At 38.9% G+C, this 21,661-nt stretch overlaps 1 protein-coding gene and 1 long non-coding RNA gene across 10 annotated transcripts in view; one reads left to right on the top strand and one right to left on the bottom strand.

The window, feature by feature from the left end:
* Window positions 1-442: 442 nt before the first annotated feature.
* On the bottom strand, window positions 443-13,417 carry SRSF10 (serine and arginine rich splicing factor 10). Of its 6 annotated transcripts, XM_045782155.2 has the most exons (7): window positions 13,230-13,416; window positions 11,661-11,765; window positions 8,035-8,138; window positions 6,678-6,840; window positions 6,390-6,443; window positions 6,155-6,256; window positions 443-2,839 (listed from the first exon to the last, which is right to left on the bottom strand). In XM_045782155.2, the coding sequence occupies exons 1-7, from the start codon at window positions 13,292-13,294 to the stop codon at window positions 2,779-2,781; spliced, it is 654 nt and encodes a 217-aa protein (XP_045638111.1). In that variant the 5' UTR covers window positions 13,295-13,416; the 3' UTR covers window positions 443-2,778. The 6 variants fall into 6 exon arrangements, with proteins under 6 accessions (XP_045638111.1, XP_045638109.1, XP_045638108.1 ...); XM_045782153.2 differs by lacking the exon at window positions 6,155-6,256 and having other exon boundaries at window positions 6,390-6,440; window positions 13,230-13,415; XM_045782152.2 differs by lacking the exon at window positions 6,155-6,256 and having other exon boundaries at window positions 13,230-13,413.
* A 3,564-nt stretch (window positions 13,418-16,981) lies between these two features.
* Window positions 16,982-21,661, top strand: part of LOC123782218 (uncharacterized) — a 48,317-nt gene continuing 43,637 nt past the window's right edge. For 2 of the 4 annotated variants that reach the window (XR_015722770.1, XR_015722768.1), the window contains exon 1: window positions 16,982-17,356. This is a non-coding gene — a long non-coding RNA (uncharacterized LOC123782218). The remainder of the gene's footprint in view (window positions 17,357-21,661) is intronic. The other 2 variants (XR_015722769.1, XR_015722767.1) reach the window with 2 other exon arrangements.

Raw genomic sequence — 21,661 nt, 5'->3', positions numbered from 1 at the left:
TTTTGGCTAGCCTACAGAAATTTCCCAAACTATTGTACTTGTGAGAACCAAAGTTACTAAAGAGAACCAACCTATCCTCTAAGGCTGAAGTAAGCCATAGTGTGAGCCTTCAGTCAGTGTTAGAATTTTAATTTTTTAAAAAAATTTGCCATTATCTTTTTGATGGCAGTGTATACACGAATGTGGGTCCATGACCTATCCTTACATTTAATTTCTGGTTAAGTTCTATTCTTCCCAGAAGCAAGCACAAGGTGGGAAAAAAAACCTGAAGGGTTTTGGGTGTTTTCTAGTTTCTTTAATTGCATTCTCATTGGCAATTACTCTGTAAAACAGGAGGGAGAGTACATCTCTGAAGCTTCTTACGCAAATGACGAAAGCCTACCCAGTCACAAACGTGGAAGGCAGAGCTAAACCTAAGGAAAACAAAACAAAAAAACCCCCAAATTTTTTGGCTCCTAGACCAGTTTATTTCACTCTAGCATTCAAAGAGATGGGATCTACAAAAAACTAAACACAAAGGCCTTTTCTTCTTTACAAACTACTCTGTCAGTTATCAACGAAAGGAATTTACATGCCTTGCTTTTTATTCCAAATAAAGAGTCCGGATTTCAGTAGGGTGAAACAACTGTTAGGAATACACAGAAACACAATGCAATCAACGTAACCAACACTGTTGGAGGAGGGGGACAGAGGAAAAAAACCCAAGAGAAGGAAACTTTTCTATAGCAACTATCAACGTCTTATAGATGCCAATAGTTAAATGAAAATAGGCTGCTTACATCATTTATCAATGAGAACAATTTACTCCTAAAAAGCTCCGACCTCCTGGTAGAAATGCCATTCCTGGTAGAAATGCCATTAAGTTTATTCCTCGGCTATCAAGCTGTGCTGTTTTAAGTCACAGGCTCCCTTTTCCAAAGTATCTCAGGATTTTGTAAACAAGAATATGGTCAAAAAGCAACACAAGGAGGTTGAAATTTGGAAAGCCAGGATGGAGAGCCTGAATCACAATAGCTGTGAGATCTTGTGTTATATTTAACCTCTCTTTCATCCAGAAAGAGTACAAACAAAATACTTTTTGATATTAAATTTTTTTCATAAATCTATTAATCTTCCTTCTATGTGAACTTTATATTCCATTATATTACTTTTATTGTTATAAAAAATTTCCCATTTGATTAAAAAAAAAGGGCACAAAACAGTGAAGAGGAACCAAATGAAAAAAACCATGAACTCTAACCTGGGATCTGCCACTTATTTGCTGTGTGATCTTAGGCAAGTTTGAAAAAAAATTTTTAATCAAATGGGGGTAAAAATACCTCCATTTCGTATCTCCCACAGTTACGTGTATTCTGCAATATTTTCAAAAATTTTTATAAATTAAAGGCTTAAACACTTTCATATTTCTAGATGAATAACTGTACATGAAAAGCTTAAAGTATGTGGCAGAAATATGACAAAAATCAAATATGAGTGATGGAGAGTCAATGTATAGATAAACAAACTTCATATCCTAATAAGGAACTAAGGAATCCAAAACATTTTTGTGATACTATAAAAGTTATTTATTCACTATACACAGAACATGTCCCCTATAAAATGTACATGTAAATCACTAAAAAGTATAATCTGGTGAACATTTTCTCAATTACAGAACATACTAAATCAGTTGGGATAACAGCTCTCTGTCTGCCTCAAAATAATCTAATTATAGCACCCAGAGTCTCCTTTATATCTAATGCAAAGTTAAATACTTATTTTGGGGATTATTTCCTAATATGTGTTTGAGGAGGCAGAGTTAACAATTTAATATAACTCTAGTATATTACAGTCACTGCACAATAAATCAGTTTATTACAGATTAAAACATTTCTTCATTATTTGTATTAATGGGATGCAAACAAATACTGGATACTTTTAAATGGCAGATAACCACAAAATTATCTTTGATAGTATTCTGGGTTTTATAATTACATTAAGATATGAATGGTGTAAAATAGTTACGAATACACCTCAAAACAATGAGGCCATACTGTAATGATTCACTAGATTGTGCTCAGTAGACATTTATTAAATAAGTGAATTTTCTCCCCAATTACCCAGTACAATTTTTGCCCACAGGAAGGGCAGTAAATAAATGTTTGCTGAATATACTGACTTAGGACAGAGGTGAGAAGAGATGGACCCTCTTAGCTAGATGTCAAGTATTATAATTGGAATTTACCTGGGGAAGAGTGTAAGGAAGATGTAAACTGTACATGGCACACAAGTAAATAAACTTAGATGCCAACAAATAAATCATTAAGCAGAAAAACACTGGCACTGGAATAAACAAAGGCAAGATTTGCCAACAGCAAATATGGAACTGACTTTAAGAGATAACCAAGAAAAAGTTTATATTGGACCATACCTTTTCTCACCCAATTCAGTTTGAGACAGACCAATAGAGGCACTGTAAGAGACTATGGCTGTCTTCCTTGATATTCAGACATCCTAGTTTCCAATCATTTATTATGGACCTGTTATCCACGAATCAATATAAACCTATTCAGATTTAGGGATTAGTTTCCACAAGTACAAAGTTGAATTTCCTTTTATTTGTCCTAAAATGCTTACTTTCAAACTTGAAGGGACTTCAATTATTCCATGTAGTTTCGATAACATTCTTTTATCTTTTCAGACCAGAGTCAAAATATTCGTACAGTATTCATACTGCAGCACCTTCCACCCACCCTTTGGTCGCTTGAACTGCCCTTCTTTGGTTCTTTTTCCGCTTTCTCAGATCTTTCTTGAAGTGTAGTAAGCAGAACTGTACTGGGTATTCCAGCTGCAGTTTGGTCTTAAATAAAAGAAGGATGTTTGTCAGTTTGGTTTTCTGTATTCTTCTCTGTGGTATACAGGATTTTGTTAGTTGAACTGGATGTAGCAGCTTACTGGGCCAAATTTTCAAGAGAATAGTACAATAATTCCCAGGTCTTTTCCCTGGGTTGTAAACTTAACAGCTCATACTCTATGTAGCACCTTTCCTTTCTCACTGAAGCATTATCTGTCATTTTTCTTCTTGCTTACTTGGCTTCAAAACAAAACAAAACAAAACGCAGAGATCTTAAGTAAAAAGAGATGTGAAGTGTCAGTCCTCCCTTGAGTCTTCATATGATCTACTCTAATAATTGACAACAGTGCCAGACACACAGTAGATACTCCGTAATTGTGAACTATGAAGCCCAAAATTAGAGCACTGTGTAAGGATCCTCATCAAGTATGAGCAGGATCCTAACTAACACGGGTTCAACTATCATTTAGTCCTTTTGAAACTGTTAGGTATGTCACTTTAGAAGTAACATAAAGTTCTCAAGGAAATAGGGTGAGTCAAATTAAGTGACATAAATAAAAAATGAAAATGGAATCATCAGGCCTTCTGTTTCTACACAAAGACTGAGAACAGTTTCAATGGGCTATCGCCTCAATCTACTTTCTTCAAATTATAGACCATTACAAACAAAAATCAATAAGGACCAGGCCTGGACTCAAATCTTAGATCTGCCTTTTACAGCCTTTTGTGTCTCAATTTCCTTATCTGTGATATGGGGTAAACCAAAGTATCTTTCTCCTAGGGTTTTGTGAAAAGTGAGTTAACACATCAAATTTTAGGACTGTGTCTGGCACATCATAAATACTAAGTATCAGCTATAACTGTTGTCATTATAAAGTAGCTAGAATTCAAACCATAAAATACCTAAACCGGTTCCCCAAAGTGGTTATTACTTAATATTAACTGCTCACTGACATTCAATGCAAAAGTATTTTAAAAATCAAGCCATAAATACAAGGCCCAATGCATCTTGTTTAGGACGGGAAGAGAATTATTGGTCCATCCAATAATCAAAATATAAATTTACAATTAGCTGACTCAAATTTCATTTTAATACTTAATACTACCAATAATTTCTATGTTATTTAACCCAAGGGGCTTAATAAGCAATCATGAAACAACTTTGACATTACATAAGGAATTTTTAAGTAGTATATAAAAGATGTACCTTTCTGGCAAGTTCTATCATTTCCAAAGAAAAGTTAGCTGTGCCTAGTGCAACACTGATTAAAAATACTCCTAAATCTACAAAGAATTGTTTCCATTGTTATTTTAGAATCTCATCCAAAACTATAATAATTCCAGTTAATCATTATTTCCTTCATTTTGTTTTTATTATAGCATGTTTGCTTAATTTACAGCAAGCAGAAAATAAGCTGGGTCTTGTTTTGATCCAAACATTGATGTTTTAAAGGTTGTACACAATATTTGTTAAAAAGAACATATAAAAATACCTTTTTAGAAGCTTCTATAAGAAAGAAAATACAAAGTTTAACCCCACAACTTTCCTCTTTGCTAGAACTGCAAACTACTGCTACAGTTTTAAATAGACTTTTTGTTGTTTAAACTATACATCCAGGAAAATCTAAAAAATTAAAGAAACGTGCATATAAATGATTGCATAGCAGAACATGAACATTAACTGCAAACAGTAAAGAAATGAAAGTTAGAAATACTATCAAATATACAAAGGTTCTAGAATCAATCCTTTAAACACATTCCACAAACAGTATTTAAAAACCATCTTTTGTTCTTTACAGGCAAGGCCTATATTACTAAAACCAAAATTGAAAAAAAGTAATCCTCTAAAAGGAATCGTTTCCCCACAATATTTCTTTCTTATACCTGCAAGCAAGCAATCTAAAATTTTTAAAGATGCTAGCTTTTATTCTGAAATGAGATAGGACATGTCCCTTTTATTGCCCCCCAAACGATCTCTCAGAGAAATGCTAGATATTATAAATGGTTAGGGTCTTTTCTTTTTTAGTCAGGTACTGCCAGGAACTACATTGATAATCAATCAAACTCAGAGCTGTGACTCTTAATTCTTCTTCCAAAATATTTTAAATTTCATGGCACCATAGAATCACCTAGAATGAGAGTGTTCTCTCTCAACTTGCCTCACATGAAATAAACTGAGGTGTGAAGAACAAGCCTCCTTCATAAAGCGGTAGGCAAATTTTGATACAAATGCACAGACTGAGTGCTATAAGCATCAAAACTCAGTTCTTTTGCACTATGCATATGCATAAACAAAATCTACTTTGAAACAATTTACTTGCTGCTTTTTAACAGCAGTAAGAAAACTAAGCAATATGTCCAACAATGCTCCTTCAAGTTTAGAGTAACTACATGAGAGCATTTTTTTCCCTTAAAATTATTTCTGCCATCATTGACCTGCTCAAATTTTAAGGTGAGTTCTTCTGATGTTTATATGTTCCAAATCCTCACAGAAACCAGAAAAAAAACAGTGAAGGCTCCATGTTTCAGTCAAAAACTCAATCTTCCCCCAGATCCTACTTAAACCAGTTGGCATCATTCCCCAAGACAGTGGGGTTAACAAAAGAACTATTCCACGCTCGGTCATAAATTAACTATTATCACGGGCCTAGACATCTTAACAAGACAAAAAGGTCCACCCTGAACCTAAATGTGTCTGATCAGTCAGTGTTGTACTGTGGCTACAACTTCACTTTTGTATCATTCTATCTTATTAGCAAGCTACATTTCTAGGTTAACAGTTCTACCAAATATGGATATGAAAGTTTATTTTTAATAAGACAATGTTGCAAATTATGGTCAACCAACATCTTTTCACCAATACTTCAAGCATAAAAAATGAGAATCTTTACAAAAATATACAGAGACACCACAAATTGGTAGCTGCCCATAACATTAAACAAACTGGACTCTTAAGAGTGGCTTCTCAACAGCATATCATTTTAATTATAACCATTTGCCTGGTACAGGGAAAACTGACAAGTGTTTTTTAAGCATCATTGCAACATTGTATTCCTGATAATTTAAGTAAACCAAACTATGAGTAAATGAATGATACATGCCTAAAAATATCAAGGTTTATACTATCAGTGGCCACTGGACTTAGGACTAGTCCAAGACCTTGATCTAGATTTTGACCTAGACCTAGATTGTGATCTTGACTGAGATTTGGATCTAGGTGGTTCTTTTTTCCTTGATTCCTTTTCATATCTTGAGCCAGACTTATAATGTGTTTTGGAATCTGTTTTAGAGGTGCCTCTAGTTTTGGTGTGAGATGCAGACCTAGAACGTGATTTAGCCTTCATTTCTTTCTTGGGCTGGGACTTGGACCGTGATCTTGAATTGGATTTAGATCTTGAAAAAGATCGATTTCGGTGTTTGAATCTTTCAAAACAGAGGAGAGATACAATTAGAGTAAAAATTAGATTCTATATTAATCAAATTTGTTATTTTTAGAGCAAAAGTTCACTCTGAAATTGAAAAACATATGAGTCTTTTTCAAAGCAAAGTTATTTACCTATCGTTGTCGGAATGGCTTCTGCTACGCCGTGGTCTTCCAGCCGGTCTACTGCTAAAAAGTACATCAGAAAGAGCAAACAGTGACAAACGTCTATTTACAGTCTTTTAAAGTTTCTAATTAAAAAAAGTGAGCCATAAAACTTTTTAAATGAAGTACTAAAATATTTTTAGTTTCAATGAAGCATACAATGTATATAATTAAAGTGTACAAAAAGATAAAAAAAAATTAAAAGCTAACAAATATAAATCTTTTCTGACAGATTACTGTACTACACATCACACTTACTTTCTAGGACTATAAGATCTCCTATAGTTGTAATCAAAGGACCGGCTTCTTGATCTTCTTCTTTCATAACTCCGGCTTCTAGAACGTCTGTATCTGTCATAATCATCATAGCGTGAAGAACTGTACACATTTCTCCCTTCCTTGGCTTTCATCTGATTTGGAGCTAATGAAATACACAGAACAGAAATATTTAAGAACATTAAAACCTAGTATTTCTAGTCTTCAAATTATAGGAAAAATTTCCGTTTTCTCTTCCCTTATGCCCCCAAGTCGTGTCAAGGTTAATAATGACTACTAATCTTGGAAAAGGTATTTGTTTTTGAGGACGTCTATCAGAATACTGTTTTATATTAAAAATGACACTCTCAATCTTCCCAACTACTTTTTCAGAGACCTTTTCACCATCTAGCTTGTTGTCCAAAAATATGCCAACTACTTCAACATTAAGAAAATCCACCACATTTTAAAAATTTCCAAATTAAAATATGAATGACTGAACCATCTGCCAATCTGGAATTATTCTACATGGTTTTCATTTATTAGGAGCACAATTAGCAACGACAAAATACTTATTGGTAGCCTACGAACAATGTTTTAGTAACAAAATGCAGTGATACATGGTTATACGGTTCTGAGAGATCCCAACAAAGGTGGAGAAGAGCACTTATTGCATGCCTTAGACATACCCGCATCCCTGGACAGTATTCAATTTCTGTTATCTCATTCAATTCTATGAAGCAGATACTGGAAGTGTGTGTTTATATAAATACCACAGCAAATACCCAAGAACCACAGAATTACCGGCTGCATGCCTACCTCTGCGCTCCTCTCTTCAGCAGCTATTTTCATCTCTTTCAGTATCTTGCCCACAGTAACAAAATGGTTCAGCCCAAATTCAAACCTAGGTCTATCTGACTCCAGAGCCTGTCCTCCTGCCTCATTAGCATGCGGCAAACACCTGGTGCTTGCCTGCATGATAAAAACCACAGACTAATATAAAACCGATTCTAGGTTTCACCTGTAATCCTTCTCAATTTTATCTGTCCATTTCCACAGCCAAGCACCCAAATACCCAATTATACCTTGAAGACCTTTATGAAGACGAACGGCTGAAAAGACCCAATACTTTCCAAATTATTTCCCTTTTAATTCCATCCCCAAGTCCAAACACATTTCAGGCATTTTAATCTTCACATTCTACCTTTTTGCAAAGTATGTGAGATACTCTATCTTTTCAAAAACTCTTTTTAGATTTTGAACATAGACAAATTGCAAATACTTCCAAAAAGAGATATCAAAGCACTGTTTAAAAATGAAGTATTATATATATACATATATCAAGCATAAGGATACTTACTTTTCCGATCCCCCTGTGCAAACTGTATTTCAATTTGGCGTCCACAAATCCATTTTCTGTCCAAATTATGTAAAGCGTCTTCGGCATCGCGGACATCTTCAAATGTGCTAAATGTTAAGGGGCTTGGGAAGTTTTACATATTTTGATAATGAATGAACGTTCAGTTGGTAAGCCTGGAACAATCCACAATCTCTCAATATTATTTTAGAAAATCATCCAGACCTCACTTAGGGTTGGTTGATTCAGCTATAGACACTTCACAGCATAAAAGCACTTGTGACTTCCTACAGCATACATTTGAAAACACACAGGATTACATATTATAAAGTTATTAAATAAGATGTTATAGCTGAACTACCAAGTAATCCTATCAAAAATTTTTCCTGAGTTTTAAGTTTTACAAAACAAAAAAGAAAAATGTCAGTTCTATGTTGCATACTAAAACAAAAATTTCTTAAAATAAAACCAAAACTGCTTTTCATATTTTTGTTTCAAAGGAAAAAAAGAAAATGCCAATAGTTCTTGTGTAAGCAAGCAGAATATACCTTACAAGAGATAAAGCATTAACTTCAAATTTATTTTGCTGTTTTTCTCTGATATATCTAACATTATTATTTCATGTAATTGTCTTTCTTATACCATACAGGGAAGACTGGTATGCTATCCACTTGTGGATATCAAGACAGAATCAAGCAATAAATACTGAAGATATCACTATAGCAAAAGTGTACTATATCCATGCACAGACTGTAAAAGCATGCGGTCAAGAAGTAACAGACCACTTCTAAAGACTCCTGGACTGGAAAGCCCTAACTATAATACTAAACATATAGCTCCCCGCAAAGAAGGGGGTCTGGGACTGGTTTTCACCTTGAGAATGTCAAGATAACATTTATGAACCTGACACAGGAACGGCTGGTACCGGTTTTTGATGGGGGAGGCTGCTGCCTTGCCTGACCTCTTCCCTCACTGTCAGCAATACTATGAGAACTCTTGGCATTACAAAGTTATTCTGCCCAAATTTAGCTACTTTCCTAAAACCACCATTTGGATGGAATCCAAGCAAATATTCAGAGCAGTGTTTGATATAAAAGCTTTGGAAAGGGAACTGGGTTAAGTTTGGGTGTAGATTTTCATTCTATCCTAAAAATCACTCTTCTAACTTGGCCATTTATAGTTCTCAAATTTGAGAGACAAAAGTGCAGATCTTGAGCTGATTAAAACACACCCTTGAAGAGACACACTCCCTTCAAGACTGATACTACTGTTTATTCCAGATATTAAAAAGGTCTGCCTCACCAGATTTCCTATTTTTTGTTTTGAGAGGAATTAAGGACCACAGCAAGTTCCCAGCTCCCTCTTCCTCAAGCTATCATGTGCATGTTAATGAAAGACAGGTTTCCCCAAGTCCTAAAATCATGGGGCTTTCACCATGAAAAGGCAAAGGCTGATAGGTAGTTTAGAACCTTGAGTGCTATAAACTGAATACCCCTCAAGGTTAATGCAGTTGGGCTCTAAAGTATTAAAAAAGTTCACTTAATGGGTATACTACTTACTATGCCAGGAAGCAGAATATAATTTACTTTTTGGAGGATTAAAATGTGTAAAAATTATTGAGATTAACTCATTCTCCGGATCTATCCTCAAAAACAGAATCCTGGGCTGGATGAACCACGGCAAAGTTCTACTATACATGTTAAGAGAAGGCTTATTGAGAACAGGATCAGATATCACTCAGATGCTAGTTACGGAGAAATTTGTACTCGGGATCTTTGCAAAATCCTGAGACCTACTTCTTTTTAACTATTTTAAGACCACAGAAAGACTGTGTATAAGAAGTATATGATTCTCCTTTAGACAATGACTGTCTTCTGGCCCAACTATCACATACTCTCTTGAGTCAAACTACTGTTGATCTTGATTCCCAGGCCATCCCAAACTAGGTAAAATCAGGTCAACACCGAAAGCCAGAAAGCATCGCTTTTTTTTTTTTTAAACCAAGCCAAATATAGCTCTTATCCTCTCTGTAGCAGAGCTTTGCAACCAATTCCCCCAACTGTCCTTGATCACTAGCTTTGCTGAAATAGCAGCTTTCAACATTTCCCCTGCTAAGTTTCAAGAGACCCACTGAATTTAAGCACGTGTAACAAGTTTTCCTAGCCCGATGCCCACAGCCCAAACCTTTGCTGTCTCACTGAAGGAAGTAATGTCAGCTAAAACTCTGGGTCAGGGAATGACTTCCCGTAGGTCCTGATTAGGTACCCATACAAGGGATAAGGCCTTCTGCAATCCTCTCAGGGCTAACTGACGGTATGTGCTAAAGCAGCGCAGGACCAGCAGCCTTCACAGAACTAAGTTTAGAAGTCTGGAGTATGCGTGTGCCCCCGCCCCCCCGCCACTTTAAGATCTATAAACTGGTCGTATCTCCAGTGGATTTGACCTTACAAGACCAGAGTTGTTTCTAAGTAGTTCCCAGTGCTAGCACCTGTCTCCCCTTTAAGCACAGCTCTATGGAGTCGGCTTGACCCCAGAACCTCATGCTACTCCAAAGAGCACTGCCTACTACCCTATGGGATCTACCATCTGGTCCAAAACAGAAATAGGCTGAGTTTAAGCTTAACAACATTATATCCTGGTACACTTTAACTTGACAAGCTAAGAGAGAGTGCATTTATACAAGACCACAATCACAACATCAAAGGCCCACATAAATCAAGTTACAGGTTTTGTCACTAGACCAAACCAGAATAGTTTTGAAAATTAACTGCTTACAAAACATTAAAAAAAAAAAAAAGGAAAATAGTTATTCTGTAGGATACATCAGGTATGACTCCTTTAATCTTGGCCATCATTCAACTTCATCTTGACCTTTAACTCTTTAAGTGCTTGTCAGAAGGACTTGTCATGAGATGCTTGGCCAAATATGACAGATGGCTTTATCTTTAACTTTGAAAAACAACCTTTTCCCCCTTTTGTAGATAAAGCGAGGCTTTGTCTCCCATTAGGCTTGTCCTTCTTCCAGCTTTTCTTTATTTTTTCTTTTCCCAAACTCTCCCTTCTCTTCAAGCCTGATCCTTAAGAGGTCTTTGGCTTGTCTACTTGCCTTAAGTGTTGAACTCTACTCTAAAGGTTCTTTCATGCTTTCTCTTTGGGGTCGCCATAACTGTACAGCTTTACATTCTCTGAGGTAACAACAGAGGACAGCAAATTAGGGGACAATATTAAAGAAGTTTACCTCATTGTTATACAATTTGTTTTTGATCAAGTGATTCAAATTAACAGACAATACCAAACTTTAATTGCTAAGCACAAGAACATATTAACTTTTAATTTGACTTACATTAAAGGTGGTAGCAACCAAAATGTATTCAAATTTAAATCACATTTTATAATCACTGATTTGAGTTTCAGCAGCACGAATGGGAATTTAAATATTTTTACTATTTTTGGATTAACTTTAAGAAATAGTTAAGAGCAATGTGTGAGTCAGAATTAATTTTCACAAATTTGAAGACATTAAACATTAGAGGACAAAAGTAAACTACTTTTTAGATGTTACCTCTTACATAAACTTGAATTTCAAACTTCAACACCCCTCACTAATCAGCCATCTGAAGAAAGGATATTGAACATAAGCAAATCCTCTTGGACGGCGTGTGTAGAAATCAAGTGGAACATACACATCAACTATAGGACCATAACGACCAAATTCTCGTCGTAAATCTTCAGACCTAAAACATCATAAAAAGACCCCCGATTTTTATGTTCACTTCTTTAAAAGAATTTCTTTGTAAGAAATAGGTATCTTTCTGTAATCGGTCAATTAATGAAAGGGACTGTGCTGTATCCCTGGGTGACCTGAAACAGACAAGCTTTCTAAATCTCAACATCAAGAGCCAACTTTAAGAACATAACGAAAAATACGCAGGCAATCTATCTTTCTGAAAAAGGAATGCTAAGATCCAAGATTTTTGGAAGATAGTGCAGTTTGTAATAAAATCTTCTACTATTTTACATTAACAGGAAAAGACCTCTAATAAACTTGGTCACAAATTTATCTATTGTTTCTAACCACACCATTAATTTTTCATAAAAGGCACAATAGAACTAAGTTGCATATAAGTATTACTAATGTTTTTTTTTGGTAGTATCAAACATACATTAGTACTATGAAAAATACCAAGTACTTTCATCCTAAAATTTTAGCGACAGGGTTAGACACTTAGTAGGAGGTAGATAAAGGTTTGAAAAATAGAAGTCACAAATCTATATAACTCCTTAAATAATGAAAGGTCAAAACGAAGGAAAAATTTTTCTAGATGCTATAACACTGTCTACTTTCCTACTTAAAGTTAGGACGGAAAAACGTAAATCACACAAGCTACCAAAATAAATTTCACTTTTGGGGGGTTAGAGTGATTGGGAAACGTAACGTCTCTTCTAGTGATGTGATCTTTTCCAAAAAATTCTGACGGCAACTTCAAGCAATTAAGGCAATTGGTGAGAACAAAGGCACGGTCTGGATTAATCCAATTTAGCTTATCAACATCCAAATGGTAGACTTCCTAAACCTCACTTCTCAAAGGGTGACCAGTTATTTCCGGGAAATGGGAAGAACTAGTTCGCACTGTCTAACTGGAATAATTTTATCTTTCAATTTTCGACATTCCCTCTTTCCAAACATCTCCAACATTTTAAAAATCAGAACTATAACACAACAAAAAAAGGGTTGCGAATGCTTCGCCATACACGCCCCTCCCCCGATCCCGTTATTTCCCTGCTGCAATTTTTTTAACTACCAAAACCGAAAAAATATCTCTGGGCCGAGGGGGCGTGTACCCCAAAGAACGTGAACTTCAAATCAATGGGGAGCTGATGTCCGCCGCAGCGGGGCTGGACGTGCCGAGAGGAAGCCGGGAGGAAGGGGCTCCGAAGTGCGGAGGGGGAGGGGAGCCGAAACCCCGCCACGCGGCCCGCGTTCCCCGCGGCGGCCTGGGAGGACCAGGGGAGCCGCCCTCGCTCCCACGCGGCGGTTGAGCCGGCGGCGCGGCCTAGCTGGGGCCCGAAAGCCCGCGCGGGACCCGCCATCTTCGCCTTCCCCTCCCCCGGCCCAGCGCGCCGCCGCCGCCGCACGGGTCCTCCCCAAGCGCCTGCGGCCTTCCCGGTTAGGCCCGGAGTCCCTCCTCTGTACACACCTGGTGTCGTCGGCCACGTTCCTTACGAAGAGAGACGTGTTGGGGGGGCGCAGGTAGCGGGACATGACGGCGACGTGAGTCTGGCGGGGGCACTAACGGGCTCAGTAAACCGTCCGCGGATCCGGCGGCGGATCCTCAGACACTCTCAGCCAGAGGGCTCCGCTACGAAACCGCCTCTTCTCGCGAGACTTCACTCCCGCCTCCACCCCCTCCTACCTGGGCTCAACGCCGGGACCCGCAACGGTTCTTTCCCGCGAGATCACCGGGCGTGCGCCTGCGCAGGCGGGCGACGGCGCTACGTGCCGCAGCCTCTGTCTCATTCATTGGCTTCTTGAGCGGCCTCTTCCCCCTCCCCCAAGCCCGCTCTTTCTTTCTTTAGTGCTTTATTTTCCCGCCTTTTTCTGCCTTGTACTGGTTTTCCCCTTCCTCCCATCTAAGACAGGAAGCAGACGTTTTAACCTCTACGCCAAACTTTACAGTTATTGCTAACCAGAGTTTTAAACATTAGAAATCAGAGAGACCGCCATACGACTTCCTGTCTTGGTCAAGTTATGCCCTGGCTTTTATTAGATCGCTGACCAGCAAGGGAAGAATTTACAGCCTCTAGTATTGAATGTGAAAGGGAAGGAGGCCTGTGTCCTTGCGGAGAGGTGGGCCTGCCTCGCCAGGGAGCACTCTCTGAGAACCTGTGTCGGGGCTGCCCGCGCTCACACCCTTCTCGCGGTCATTTTCTCCACCTGTCCATCCTATTTCCTCCTGATTAAAGGCCGCTCTCAACCTTTTGATTGGAACCCACCCAGACCTCACATCTTAGTCTCCATAGTCATCCATAGCTATTCTTTGTTGCCAACGGCCTATGTTGCAATGGTCCTTCCAGCATTTGGGTCTCAGAACCTCTTAACGCTCTTAAAAATTATGAAAGACGCCAAAAAGTTCTGCCTATGTGGGTTATAGCTGTTAATATTTACTGAACTGGATTTAACGTGGAAAAAGGTTTAGGTCATAATAACACACAAGCACACATTCCACTATCCTTCATCACACATCATGTAGCTTCTGGGAAGCTCCACTCTATATTTGTGAGAGACTGCGCACGAAAAAGGAAAATAATTTACTCTACTTTTTACCCCCTGAAAGGGTCCTAGGGACCCTTACCAGACCACAAATTGAGAATAATCCCCTGCTCTATCAGATTCAACTTTTGGAGATGAGGGATCACCTATTAAAATGCCTCTGGCATATAGCACAATGCCAAGCAGATAGCAGGGACTCAACTACTGTTTAATGAAGTGGGCTTTTATTTTGCAAAAGGTCATAAAAGCATTACTTTTGCATCAATCAGCATCCAAAGCAATTACATGACGTGACATGGGTGGCGATGTCTGTTGTGCTATTGTTTTTCTGCGTTTATGTTTTCCCAGAAGCCTTGGACAAAATGTATTAAAACATTTATTAATTACCCATTATGTGTCAGACATTGTGCTAGATGCTGGAAATTCAGTGATGAAAAACATGGAACTTAGGTTTTCATAGAAAATAAGCAAATAACAACTGAAGTAATTGCAGATTTGTGATATGAGGCAGTAGTGTAAAAGTTAAAAAAAAATTTTTTTTTTTTTAAACAGAAGGTTGTGTAGGTTGTGTAGGAAGGTCTTGCTGAGCACTCCCCACTCTTGAGTTAGACATTTTTTAGTGGCAGGAAAATAGCCTTCTGTAGATTACCTTAAGAGATGGAGGAAATTTACACAGTAGGTGGTACTCCAGCCGCTCAGTTTAATATGTGTAAAGGTTTATAAACAGTCTGCCCTCTAAATGGTAATAGGATTGGCTACATAATCTCTGGCGCCCAGTGCAAAATGAAAATTTTCAAAAATTACGAAGATGACAGTAGCAGAGCACTAAGCCAAGTGCAAGGTTGTTTGGAGTGTGGTACCCAGTGTAACCTGCACAGGTGGCATGCTCATGAAGTCTGTTCTGAATGTTAGCAATTACTGTTATTACTCATCATGATGGAGAAATGAAAGGAACAAGTGAGGCACAAATATTTACTAACTGGAATTGCTTTCTGCTTCACATACCAAATGCCCCTTTGATCTTTTGTGCTCTAGGATCCCAGAGCCTTGAAAAAGATGATAGTGGGAAAAACAGAAACCATGAGCATCTTTTAGCCAGCTGGAGCTCGAGATGGGCAATTTACCAAACTATAGATGCGCTGCAGGTGGGGGAGAAGAAAGATCCACCAAGCAACTGTGGAAGTACAGCACTCCCTCATCAAAGGGCTGCCCGGTGTGGTTAAGAGCGCCCCATTTCACTCTGAGCACAATACCAGGGCTGGTAATTTTCCCCAAGGCCAAATGTTAATCTCTGAAAATGGTCTGTTGGTACTGCACCTCTTCTTGAAGAAATTATGTTTCATTGGCATTTATTTTTTTTTTAAAGATTTTATTTATTTATTCGACAGAGAGAGAGACAGCCAGCGAGAGAGGGAACACAAGCAGGGGGAGTGGGAGAGGAAGAAGCAGGCTCATAGAAGAAGAGCCTGACGTGGGGCTCGATCCCAGAACTCCGGGATCACGCCCTGAGCCGAAGGCAGACGCTTAACCGCTGTGCCACCCAGGCGCCCCTTCATTGGCATTTATGTCAGAAAACCACTTTCCTTGGATAGTATTCTCAGAACCATACAAATTAGACCAAAATGTAAAATATACAACTGTGAATTTCCTTGATCCTGAAACAGCTTTTTTTTTTTTTTTTAATTTATGTGCCGTAGCACAGATATCGTGACTGAGTGAGCTGTGCTACTTGCTAAAGGGAGATTCACTGGTGCAAATTCTGTGTGTTAAAACCTTGGAATTCTGAGCCTGTCTCTATAAGCAGAACCAAAACCTTGGAGCCATATATCAAGATTAATTTTACTGGTACAACCGTTTAATTCAGGCAATTGTCACAGACAGTGCTCAGCCCTGGGTCTCTGTCTCCATGGGCAAACAATCAATTAGGACCATGCTTTTAAAATCTATTTAATAACTCATGCCTGATGTTTCCTATAAGGCTTTTCACTAATGAGTAGGCAGCAGGCCAAGTTCCCTGGACTAGGGAGGACTTAGCTTAGACATTCCTTACTTGTGGGTTGGAAACTTTGCCGCACAAACATAATATACACATTATCAATTTACTTGTGTTCAGCTTCTTCTTTTAACCTCTGGCTCTCACTAGTTCTGCTCTGTGGGTGAATTCATGCTGAATGCACACATTTGTTCATTATATTCCTTAGAGGGTCTATTCGCACATAGACTGCTGCCTTGAATTTGCTTAAGGTAAAATCACTTGTTCTATCTTAGCCTCATTTTAATGTCTTAGAATAACATTTTCCTTAGTTATAAATGTCCAGTGTTTATTTTTAAAATTTCGGAAATAAAACTATAAAGAAAACAAATATCACCTGTGATCCTACCACTCAGAATTAATTACTATTAAACCTTTATGCATTTCTATGCATTTATGTAATTGTGAAAATTGGAGTCATACTATATATACAGTTTTGTAATGCCTTTTTTTCCCACCAAATATTTTATAAAGTATATCTTCCCTGGCCATTAAATAGTTTGATAAATATAATTTTTTAAAAGATTTATTTGAGAGAGAGAGAGAGAGCGCGTGAGCAAGCAAGGGGGAGGGGCAGAAGGAAGGGGGAGGGAGAGGGAGAGACTCTCAAGGAGACTCCGTACTGAGATCACTGAGTATCACTGAGCTGTAGTCAGGCACTGTTTGAAAAACGCAAAGCAAGCAAACACAGTCAACTTGACTGGGCCATGGGATGCCAGACATTTGGTCAAACATTACTCTGGGTGCATCAGTGAAAGTGTTTTTGGACGATCTCATCCAACATTTGAATTGGTGGACTTCGTAAAGCAGATTATCCTCCGTAATGTGGGTGAGCTTTCATCCACTCAGTGGAAGACTGAAATAGAACAAAAAGTTGGATAAGAGGGAATTTTGCCTGCCTGTCTGATTGAGCTAGGACATTGGTCTTCTCCTGTTCTTAGATTGGAACTTACACCATTGGCTTTCATAGGTCTCCAGTTCACTAACTGCAGATTTTGCAACTTCTCAGCTTCCACAACTAGGTGAGTCAATTCTTTATGATACATCTCTTTATATGAATGAATAAATGAATGAATGGATAAATACACATACACATGTCCTATTGGTTCTATTTCTCTGGAGTACCCTAACACACACAGCTGTACTCTAATTTGTTTATCCATTCACCTGTTGCTGGACATTTGGGTTGTTTCTGGTTTGGGGCCATTATGAATGGAACTTCCATGAACATTTGTGCACAAGTCTTTTTTCGTATATATGTTTTCAGTTCTCATGAGTAAATATCTAGAAAGGCAATTGCTAGGTTATATGTTATGTCCTCCAGGAAGCAGATACCAAGATGGGGTAAGAAATGCAAGAGATTTCTTGGGGCTGATGCCTGTGAAATAAAAAGGGGAAAGGGAGCCGGAGAGGGCAGGGAAGGTCTTCAGACCAGTTTTGACCCTGTGAAAAGAAAGGGGGAAGGAAGAGAGATGGCTAGGAAGAACCTCATACTGAAGTACAGCTCAGAGAAAGCTTTACCAACTCATCACCCATTGAGGAATCTTTTCTTGGACAGAAATGGCCAGGCCCTAGGTTCCCCACTGTGCTCAGTCTTTGGTTGGGTCTGCCTGGGAAGAGCGCAGCCTCGGATCAAATGGTGCAGTGGATCCTGAAGGCACTATGGCTGAGACTGCCAACTAACTACACCCTTTGGGTAGGGTCACCCCTGATGGGAGATCTGAGCGGCACACTTCCGTGGTGGCCAGAGTTCAAGCCTTAGGCAGATCCCCTTCTCCATACATTACTGAGTAGCAGCTCCTTCATAGGTCCCAGGGGTGTCTCTTACTAAGGGGAAAACTTAGAAGAGGGAGGCTATTGGGATGAACCACAGCCCCTGTAGCCACAGCTGGTACTCATTCTCTCCCTCCTCCTCTATCCCTATCCTCACTAGCGTGTCTTCAAATCCTGATGGCTTACCCAGTGGTGGTCTGAGCCCCTGGTCACCATGCGCTTCTCAGGCTAGGGTTACAGCACTTGCCCCTTCACAGTACAACTGTCAAGGGATATCCAGAGGGATCTAATTGGATCATCTGGGTTCCATACATATTCCTCCCAACCCCCATGGTGGAACAGTAACCCTACCTCTTCCTACTGATAGGGTTGATTGTAGCCAACTGGGAGGAGTCATATCAGGGCAGCTTTGATCTTTGTACCTGGCAGGTTGGCAGCAGCCCAATCAGCCTTGGTATGTGGGAATCTGTGCCAGGGGTCAGAAAACCATAGCACCTTGGGCCAAATTGGGCTTGCAGCCTGTTTTTGTGTGACCTGCATACTAAGAATGGGTTTGACATTTTTAAATCAAATTTAAATCAAATTTTTAAATAAAAATCAAAAGAAGATTAATATTTATTTACTTGTTTATTCCCTGACTCCTTAGGCCAAATGTCAGTTTCTTAAAAGAAGGGACTTTGTTTTATTCATGCCAGGATGGTCTTGCACTGCAAAACTGCATACTAAAATTTTAATCTATGGAATCCTTTAATCTATGGAATCCTATGGAATCTATGAAAACGGTGCAGCCACTGTGGAAAACAGTATGGAAATTTCTCAATCCATTAAACATAGAATTACCATATGACCCAGTAATTCCAGTCCTGGGTATTTTAGCCTCAAAGCACCGAAAACAGGTGTTCAACCAAAAAGTTGGACGTGAATGTTCATAGTGGCACTATTTGCAGTACCCCAAAGTGGAAATACCCCAAATGTCCATCAACTGGTGAATGGATATATAAAATATGGTATATTCATACAATGGGATATTATTCAGCCATAAAAAGAAGTGTAGTACCAATCCATGCTTTAACATTGGTGAACCTTGAAAACGTAATGCTCAGTGAAAGAAGCGAGAAACAAAAGACTACATGTTGTATGATCCCATTTCCATGAAATATCCAGAATAGTTGAATCTATACAGAAAGGAGATAGTGGTTGCCGGGGGGTGGGGAGGGGGAAATGGGGAGTGACTACTCAACAGGTCCAAGATTTTTGGGGGTGATAAAAATATTCTGAAACTAAATAGTGGTGATGGTTACACATTGTGAATGTGCTAAATGTCACTGAATTGTACACTTTAAAATGGTTAAAATGATAAGTTGTTATATTATGTATATTTTACCACAGTTAAAAATAAACAGACTATAAAGATAGAAAAAAATTTAATCCATTCCTGAATGCTGGACATTTGCATTTTCCCAAATTTTCATTATTTTAAAAGATTTTATTTATTTATTTGACAGAGAGAGACAGCCAGCGAGAGAGGGAACACAAGCAGGGGGAGTGGGAGAGGAAGAAGCAGGCTCATAGCGGAGGAGCCTGATGTGGGGCTCGATCCCAGGATCACGCCCTGAGCCGAAGGCAGACGCTTAACCACTGTGCCACCCAGGCGCCCCCCAAATTTTCATTTTTAAAACTCACCCTGAGAGGAACATCATTGTATATACAACTTTCCGTACATTTTGGTTAGGACACATACCTAAGTGTTGAATTGGTGAGTCAAAGAATATGAATTTTAAGGACTTAATATATTTGATCAAAATACCCTTCGGAAAGCTTGTACCAGTTCCCCTCCTTATTCATTCAATAAACATACAATGAATATGTGTGGGGTTTATACTCTGTGCCACCGAAAGAAACTGAAGAATAAGCCACAGTTCTCAGGGGTTTGAACTCTAACTGGGTGATGCAGTCATGTAAACAGTCGGTAATAAGAAGGCGTAACAGATGTAAATTTAGGGTGACGTGGAAGTGTGAGCAGGAGAATTCAGTCTTGGTTGGGAAGAGAGGTGGTATCTGGGAGACCCAGGAGTTTTCTCAGCCTAGGCCAGTCACCCTCCCCAGTTCTGGATAGAACCTTAAAAAGGAAGTTGCCATTTTTATAAATTAAAACTTTTACTTCTTTTTTTTAATATTAAAAAAAGGTTTAATGGGGCACCTGGGTGGCTCAGTCAGTTAAGCGTCTGCCTTCAGCTCAGGTCATGATTCCGGGGTCTTGGGATTGAGTCCCGTGCCCACTCCCTGCTCAGCAGGGAGCCTGCTTCTCCCTCTCCCTCTGCCCCTCCCCACTACTCATGCTTTCTCTCTCTCCAATAAATAAATAAAATATTTTTTAAAAGTTTATTTACTTATTTAAGTAATCTCTTCACCCAACGTGGGGCTTGAACTCACAGTCCTGAGATCAAGAATAACATGCTCTTCCCACTGAGCCAGCCAATTGTCCCCCAATTTTTATTTCTTAAAACCATGTTTATTTGAGGGGTGCTTGGGTGGCTCAGCCGGTTAAGCATCCAACTGGTGATTTCGGCTCAGGTCATGATCTCACGAGTCCTGGAATCAGGCCCCATATGGGGCCTCGCATCTGGCTGGCACTCAGCGAGGAGTTGGCTTGAAATTCTCTCCTTCTGCCCCTCCCCCCACTCACACTTGCACTCTCGTGCTCTCTCTCTCTGTCTAAAATAAATAAATCTTTTTAAAAAAAATGTTTATTTGATTGCTAGAGAATATGGTTTTTCACATATTTATTGATCATTTGTATTTCTTTTTTGGCCCATTTCCCCACTGGGATGTAAAGGGTTTTTTCTTAGTATTTTGAGGGGTTCTTTTTTTTTTTTTTAAGGATTTTATTTATTTATTTGACAGAGAGAGAGAGCGCGCGAGAGCATGAGAGCATACAAGTAGGGGGAGCTCCTTGCTGAGCGGAGAGCCTGATGCGGGGCTCGATCCCAGGACCACAGGCTCAAGACCCGAGCTGAAGGCAGGCACTTAACCAACTGAGCCACCTGGGCACCCCTGAGGGGTTTATTATTGTAAGGATGCCTCTATTCCAGTTATTTTTGTGGCAAATACATTCAGCTAGTTTGTAGTTTGCTTTCAAATCTTGTGCAGGGTGGTTTTTAAAAACAGCTTTATTGAGGTTTAATTTGCATACTATAAAATAATGCCCATGATAAATATACAATTCAGTGATTTAAAATAAAATGTATAGTTCGTATGTACATATGCATGCATGTGTATATGTGTGCACATGTATTTATGTATGTGTACATGTATGCATATGTGATATAGAGTTTGTATATATTTACATATATTCTCACTATGGTGTATAAATACACGGCAGCAGAGAATTGTGCAGAGTTTTTTTTTTTTTTAAAGATTTTATTTATTTATTTGACAGAGAGAGAGACAGCCAGCAAGAGAGGGAACACAAGCAGGGGGAGTGGGAGAGGAAGAAGCAGGCTTCCCGTGGAGGAGCCTGATGTGGGGCTCGATCCCAGAACACCAGGATCATG

The sequence above is a fragment of the Ursus americanus genome, chromosome 33, assembly GCF_024610735.1.
Source record: "Ursus americanus isolate L20-20 chromosome 33, mUrsAme1.1.p, whole genome shotgun sequence".
NCBI lineage: Eukaryota > Metazoa > Chordata > Mammalia > Carnivora > Ursidae > Ursus > Ursus americanus.
Note: the sequence above shows the minus strand (reverse complement) of the source record. Positions and strands in the feature narration are given on the sequence as shown.